Below are 8,077 nucleotides of genomic sequence, written 5' to 3' on the forward strand. Positions count from 1 at the left end.
TGGGTGAGAGGATGATGGACAGACAAAAGAAAAACACAAAGAGGGAGGAGAGTCCAGTCCAAAGCCATTTATAGCCATCAGAGAGTCTGTAAGTCTGGGAGATGACATGGAGAGGAAGAGGGGGCTTCAGCATGAAACTCTGGCCTAGAAATGTATCTGTTAGTTCAGCTATCCTGCAGCGTATCAGTGATTTGAAAGCAATGATTGCACTTGTATAACCTGCTATCAGAACATAATGATACTCTCCGCTCTTACTTATATTTACATTAAGTGATATGTGGAAGAGATGCGGCTATTGCATTACCTCCAACTGTGCTCCCTCCCTACTTACTTACAAGTCTGGAGTGTGTGATCCTCTCCGTTCTGACTCCTCTGTTACAGTTCCAGTCCATGCTGTGAGGTGAGGGATTAGTGGAATGATGTCAGAAGTGGGTTTATTAGAGGATTTAGAGCCATTTCCACGCTAGCAGACCTCCTCAGCTCTGCCACTACAGAGCCTCTGATAGGAAAACGTGTGGGGAAGTGAGATGCTGGCGCTTGAGTGTGTTTTATTTTTGCGTGGTCGGATTTGAACTAAATTGGGAGGGAGGCATTCGTTTCCAGAGTAAACTGGTTGTCACGGAACATAAATCTTTGCCTCAGCACTGACTTATTAGGTCGGTCTTACGTGCCATTTGGTGATTTAAGTGGAGTTAATATACAGGCTTCAAAGCTGTTTTACGAAAGTCCAGCTCCTTTGTGATTTCTGTCCCAATATGCCTCTCTAATTCTTTCCCAACTCCAATGTCTCTGTTCTCTGGTTTTTAACTCCTCTGATTCTCCTCTTCTAGGCCCTCCTCAGGACTTGGCATCCAGAAGCCAGGCGCTCCAGAACATACGGGCCGCCCGTCTCCTACAACAGCAGCAGCAGAACCAGCAGCAGATGGTCCAGATGAGTTCTGTACAGGGCCAAGGGGGCTCCGTGGGACCCCAAACTGACATGGGCTTACCCTACGGCAACCAGGGGTCCAACCAGGGTTCCCTGTACGGCCTCAACCCCTCCATGAGCCAGATGATCCACCAGCAGCAGCAGCACCAGAGCCAAAGTGTCCAAGCCTCCATGGGTCTTCCACCGCAGCACAACCCCGCCGCAGGGCCGCCCCGGCAGGCAGGTGCAGGTCCTGGGGTCGGGGGTATGCCCGGAGGCCCCGGAGGTGCTGGAGCTGGAGGGTATGGCGGACAGGGGATGTTAATGAACTCCATGAGCCAGCAACCCCTCAAAGGCCCTCCCAACGCCAAAGCCCAAGCTCAGAGACTACAAAGCATGCTGGGAGCAGGAGGAGGAGGCGGGGGAATGGCGGCGGGTGGCTGGCCGCAGCAGCAAGGACAGAGTCTGCAGGCCATGGGGGGAGGAGTCGGAAGGACTACAGGAGCTGGGGGAGGAGACATGGTGGGGTTCAGCTCCAGCCAGGGTTACGGCATGCAGCCGGGTCAACCCCCGCGCATGGCCAAGCAACACTTTCAGGGTCCGGGCCAGGGGATGAGCCAGGGAATGGACCCCAGAGTGGGCAACCCAGCGGCCGGTATGGGGGGCCCAATGATGGGCCCTCACATGGGCGCTCAGCCCAGGACCAACCAGCCCCGGCCCATGGTCATAAACCAGGGGATGAACCAGGGGGTGATGGGCCAGGGGATGAGTGGGATGGGGGGGTTTGGGCCGGGCCCTGGGGGGCCTGGAATAGGGGCAGGGGGGGGAGGAGGTGGACCCTATGGACCAGGGGGAGTAGGGGTTGGAGGTCAGCCACCGGGCTACCAGAGGACAGCCAATCAGGACATGTCATCCTATGGATATGGGGGCGGGCCCTCAGGGGGAGGAGCCTTCGGAATGGGCGATGGCTCAGGGGCAGAGCTGGACTCAAGCGATGGTTGGATGGAGGAGTTTTTCCCGAGCCAATAGCCAAGGGGGAAACTGGAGCGGAGTTTTTACTGGATGAACTAAACTAAAAGTAGTAGGACAAATGTTCAAACCTGAGAGTCAAACAAAAAGGAGGACATGATGTGGACTGGCATGTTTTTGTTTTGTAAAACATGAGCAAGGTTATAAATGAGTTCCTGTGTTATGTTTTGTGTGTCTGTGTGTGTGTGTGTCTGTCTGTCTGTGTGCGTGTGAGATGGAGAGCGCGATCATTATGTCTCGTGCATATTAATGAAAAACCAATATAGAGATGAAGAGGTGCGTTTCATTAGTTTCCCTCTTTCTCCGCGGAATGAATTTTGCTCATGTCCCAGTGTTTGAAAGCGAGCCCCGTTTACACGACAGCGCTCTGAGCCCGAGCTTCAGCGGGGGCTGACTGAACACCGCACACTGATGAAGGGGAAGGAAGACTTGTTCTCTAGACAGCAATTTATTTGTGTTTGTGTGTTTGTGCCACCCAGCTCAGTGCTTCAGATCTCTCAACTGTGTGAGGAGCTGAAGGGAGTAGAAAGCACTCTCAACGCTCCCATTTCCTTTCTTAGATTTGTGCCCCCTCTATACGCGCACACACACAAATCTGTTGCCTTCACACTCTTACTTTGTTCTCTTCACTTGGTCTCTCTCTCTCTCTCTCATCCTCCTTCCCTCTCTCCTCCCGCCTTTCCCACCCTCTCTCCAGAGACTCGTTGCACACTCTCAGCGCTCCTTTCTCTGTTTAAATTGTGAACATCACAACAGAACAAATAATGTCTCTCTATTGTGCCACACAAGCGCACTATGCCCTCTAGTGCTGGTGCTTTTTGCTAGGCAACGGACCTGAGTGGCTTTTTTTTTTTTTTTTTTTTTTCTCGGCGCGGGGCTTCATTTCCTGTGCGTGGCTGTTGATGACGGGTATGCATCCAGAGGAAGACAAAGAGAGTGAAAAGCAGAGAAAGAGGGAGAGAATAGGCAGCTAAAGGAAGCACTTGGACTCAAAGGCTCATGCACACACACACGCGCACACACACACACACACACACACACCACACACACACACACATCAACCAACAAACAAACAAACAAGCATCAGCCTGGGAGGATGAGCGGATGTGTGAGCGGCAGCTAACGGAGCTAATTCCATTTAACCCTCTGCCTGTGTGACACAGACCACATCGCATACGTCAGGCTGACACGAGGCGAAACGATCGCTGGGCACTGAATGTATTCAAGCACCACAAGTGACTTCTACTTTTTAAGGAAAGAAAAAGAAAAAGAAAAAAAAGCTCATTGAAAGCCCACCCACGTTTTGTTTGTTGCTGTGTTTAATCTCTAACAATGATGCTGGTTGTGTCTTTGTCGATTTAAAAAAAAAAAAGAAAAAAAAAGGAATCCAAAAAAAGTTAGCCTTCTTTTAGTTTGTGTTGTCTTTAGAAAATCTTGTCTGTCCTCCCGTCGCAGCGCAGCCTCCCCTCCCTCCCTCCCCCCTCCCTCCCTCCCTCCCTCCCGTTGGGACACGGCTGGTGGTGGATCACCGTGGCCCCGCCCTGCTGTACACCGCGGCTTCTCTTGCACCGCAGCTAGAAAACGCCCTCGCTCCCAGCTAGAACGTAACTGTGCTATACTGTAACACTACTGTGAAGAAATACGAGTCGCCCCCCACTCCCCTCCCCCTTCCAGCGCTTCACTAGGAAAATGAAGCACTGCTAAGCCTCGAGTTTGTTTAATAGACGGTAGAGAAGCTTCAGACAGCTGATTGGGTTCCAAGAATGGCGACGGTCGGCGCCAGTTAGCATCAAAACGATCGGGGCTTCCACTGAGGTCAGCGTCTCCCCTTCTCTGAGCTTTCTTCCATTTCACTCATCGTCCACAAGCTGTCCACTCTTTGGCCCTAACGGTTTGAGTAATAAATATGTGTGGAAGCAGGTTTGAACGCAGTAGTCCTTGGAAAGAAAACACCTTCCTTCCTTTTCCTTTTGTGATCTCGCTTAAAAAGACGAATGAAAGCGTGTTTGTATTCGCGTCACTTTGTATTTAGCTCCGAGTGAAAGTTTGGAGGATGACGCTGTAATCAACGAACCAAAAAAGCCTTGTCTTCTCTGTAAACTAACTCCTAGGCCTCAACACGTGTGTTCTCCTGGCTGTTGATGTTGTATAATGCAACCCCTTTAAATACAAACTTTTACCGCCACGCCCATCGCCCATCGCCCATCCTGTAAGCGAAATGAGGTTCTGTACTTTTGATTTTGTCATGTTTGTGAAGCAGAAGTCCTCTGTGTGGAGTCTAAAGCATGAATTATACCGGCCGCAGCCCAGCTGGCGCGCGCAAATGTGACGCCACGGGATCGCCGTGACTATTTCTACCCGCGCTGGTGGTCGCGACACCAGTTGCAGTGAACAGCGGTGGCGCTAATGAGGAAATGCTACCGACTTTGCTCTTTCTACGGACCAGAAGAAGAAGAAAAAGGTAAACAACGGCAGAACTGGCAGCGGCATTGACGTCGATGCTTGGATCTGATTGGATGACCTACTTGGTGAGATCATTCGCCATAAAAGAAAATCTTAACCCAGGAAGTTTACAAGAGAGACTTGCGGTCGCTCTGAGAGTCCTGGCGTCACGTTCCCCTCGAACTCGTCCGTGCTTCCTGTTTCCACGTTGTCGCGCATCGCCCGGAAAAAAAAAAAAAAGACGTCATTTTGACGTCACGATGGCGCGCGCCAGGTTGGGAACGGCCAGTATAATTCACGCTTTACGGGCCAACGGCAGGAAGATGTTTGTTTTTCGGTTTGTAGTGTTCCCCAGTTTTACCAGGGGGGGTGGCGGGGGTGGGGGGGGGGGTTGGATGGTTAAATAAAGAAAGTCCCCCCCCCCCTCCCCCCCCGTGTCGGTGTCAAGATGAACTCTTGGATTGTTCGAGCCTTCCTTGTGCAGGAAATGCAGTGCGGCATTTTTGCCGCTTCTGCGGCTCCGCTGCTCCATGCTTTTCCAAACTTTGACCGGCGCTCCAGTACAGCGTCGGGGTCCACGGCGGTGAAATGGAGGGGAGGGGGGTGTAGGATAACACCTGAGGTCTACCACTCCAACGTGGAGGCAGGAAGTTAAGAGGAAACCCGTCTGGGTCAGTGTTATGGTCACAGCCTCTGTGGCTGTTTTTGTCTTCTTCAAAGTAAAAGTCTATGATTATGGTTTTAAAATCCCTTCAGGAAGAGAAACGGAAGCTTCCTCCAAATATCCTTATGTTCCGGGACCAAGTCTGTAGACAACATTTTAACAAAAAAGTTGTTGTTGTTGATGTTCTATGTTTTATTTTATTTGTTTTTTTTTTTGTTTGTTTTTTTACTGGTGCTGACATATATGTGATTATGAGAAAAAGTATATAAAAGATAATGGCTATTTGTAAATATGTTTTTACAAGTTTAAATACATCAGATAATACAGTCTCTACTCTGTAAAGAATTTACTGTTTGTTGGAAAAATAGAGAAGTATTTTTATTTTGAAGTTTTTTGGTTTCACGTTTTAACCCATCTGAGCTCTGCCATTGCACTTCAGACAATGTCTTACTACTAATTTGTATTGTAAACCTCCTCTCTTTTTTGGATTTTTTTTTTTCCTCTTTTTTTCGTTTGTTTTTTTCTAGTTTGAGATTTGACTCTGTTCCTAAGCAGTGCTTATTTCTTTTTATTCTGTACAGAATTCTGAAATGTTAACAAAAGAGAATTACAAAAGACTTTTTTTTTTTGGGTTTGTTTTTAAAAAAGATACAATAAAGAGAGAATGTTCTCGCTGATCATATTAAATGAACGTTTCTGTTGTTCGTTGGGTTCATTTGTTAGTGCAGTCATTGGCCCAGAACTGACCAAATGTAGTAAAAGGTTATCAGACAAGTCAAACACAGAACTGAATATATATAGAAAAATATGGATATATATATATAGTGTGTGTGTGTGTGTGTGTGTGTGTGGTGTCAAGTTGATGAATAAATTTAAGCAAGCAAACGCTACCAAAGTTAGCAAGCTAACACTAATTACAAAAATGTAGTTTAGTCCTCGATGAAGACAAGTGATAAGCACTTAAAGATGAAGAGAATGGGCCTCATTCACCAACCGTTCTTAGGAAGAAATGTGTTCTTAAACCCCACTTACACACGTTTTTTACGAAGATTCTGACATTCACTAATGTTTTCTTAACTTGGATTTGTTCTTAGTTAAGAACAAAATCTACGCACACTCAAGAGCCCTGGGTATCCTGCTCTGCCTTTGAGAAAATGAAAGCTCAGATGGGCCGATCTGGAATCTTCTCCTTATGAGGTCATAAGGAGCAAGGTTACCTCCCCTTTCTCTGCTTCTCCCAGAGAATTTGGCCCACCCATGAGAGAGAGAGAGACATCATGGCTTTCAAACGAGCAAAGTGGCAGTTGGTCAAGGACAAGGACACACCCCCACCCTCCACCTTGCCCCTCCTCTCCTCCTCAATAGCTACAGACACAGAAATGGCACATCCTAAGGAAAGCTCATTGTGGGACTGGCTCTAGTGGCTGTAGTTCTGCACCAAGGCTGAATTTCGGGAAAGAGACTTCAGATACAGTATTAGGGGACCACTAAGGTCTATATAAAAGAGACTTCAGATACAGTATTAGGGGACCACTAAGGTCTATATAAAAGAGACTTCAGATACAGTATTAGGGGACCACTAAGGTCTATATAAAAGAGACTTCAGATACAGTATTAGGGGACCACTAAGGTCTATATAAAAGAGACTTCAGATACAGTATTAGGGGACCACTAAGGTCTATATAAAAGAGACTTCAGATACAGTATTAGGGGACCACTAAGGCCTATATAAAAGAGACTTCAGATACAGTATTAGAGGACCACTAAGGTCTATATAAAAGCATCCAAAGAGCACCATGTCATAGGACCTTTAATTCTACAGTCGTTTACAAAGATAGTATTGTACTGTAATGTATTTCTGATCATTTGTTGAAAAACAAAATCATAGTATGCAAAGAAACACAAACACTGCAATTTACATCAGCAATTAAACTGATTAAATCCTGCGTTATTTGGTGATTGATCGCTATTTATATGGCCAAAATGCAGCGGTGGAATGTAACAAAGTACAAATTCTTCATTACTACACTTAAGTACATTTTTCACGTAGGCTATCTGTACTTTACTTAAGTAGAATCAATAGTGCATAATTTTGACTTTGACTTTGTTACATTTTGCAGCAATTATCTATACTTTCTACTCCACTACGTTTATACAACGTTGCATGGCGTGCTTGGCGTGGCCATAGTGGGATTTGTAATATCGCATCCCGGAATGCTGTTTGGACTAGCCAGACCCTCCTGTGCGGCGCTGGGAATGCTCTGACTTGTTTGTATTATTTTTTTTTTAAACCTATCACAACCGTCCTGGGCGGCGCTAAGCGCTATAGAGAGCCGAAGTCCCTCTCCTTCCTGCGGACCACCATGGGATCTTATTTCAGAAAAAATATATATATGTACGGTGAGCTGTTATAGCGTGCTGGTACTTTGTCTCCGGGGAAGTGTCTCATTTTGGATGATCTGGATATTCAGGGGCTCATGGCAGAGTTTATCAGCCGAACTCCAGAGCGCAAATCTACGTTTGGTGTACCGAAATCATCGTAAGGTAGAGACACAGTGTCCTACGTCTCTGCGCCTTTTCCCTGCCGCCGTGCAGGCCCAGATGGTAGCCTAGTATGATTGTGAAAACCGATCCTGGTGCGTCGAGCTCCTTGTTTTAACATACATTTTGATTATGCATTATGCAATAATATATAATTTACATTGGTTGCACTATATAAAATAACATTTTAGTTCATATGCACGCATTCACACAGATATTTTGATATTTACTTTTTTCATCGCTGGTTCTTGGAATTCGCTGTGCTGTAGGCCCTATGTTGGCATATAGTTTGTACGCACCATCAGCTCAGCATCTTTAGACTCTACGTGGACTCCCCCAGCACCCCCTGCCAAAAATATCTTCCCGCGCCTCTGCATCCTGCTAAAAAGCACAGTGTGTTTAGCATAGACAATATATAATGGACCACCAGATCCCGTGTCTGTCTTCTGGTAGCTGTGCCAAGAGAAATCTCAATCATTCCCAATCTTACAGAG

The 8,077-nt window shown here is 46.8% G+C and overlaps 1 protein-coding gene across 1 annotated transcript in view; it reads left to right on the plus strand.

Moving 5' to 3' along the window:
• The window catches only part of maml3 (mastermind-like transcriptional coactivator 3), a 128,556-nt gene extending 123,955 nt beyond the window's left edge, over positions 1-4,601 (plus strand). The window contains exon 6 of the mRNA XM_039797653.1: positions 831-4,601. Within this exon, the coding sequence (XP_039653587.1) occupies positions 831-1,936 (1,106 nt within the window). The 3' untranslated portion in view covers positions 1,937-4,601. The remainder of the gene's footprint in view (positions 1-830) is intronic.
• The last annotated feature ends 3,476 nt before the right edge of the window (positions 4,602-8,077 follow it).

Source organism: Perca fluviatilis, chromosome 1, assembly GCF_010015445.1.
Source record: "Perca fluviatilis chromosome 1, GENO_Pfluv_1.0, whole genome shotgun sequence".
In the NCBI taxonomy this organism is placed as follows: Eukaryota; Metazoa; Chordata; class Actinopteri; order Perciformes; family Percidae; genus Perca; species Perca fluviatilis.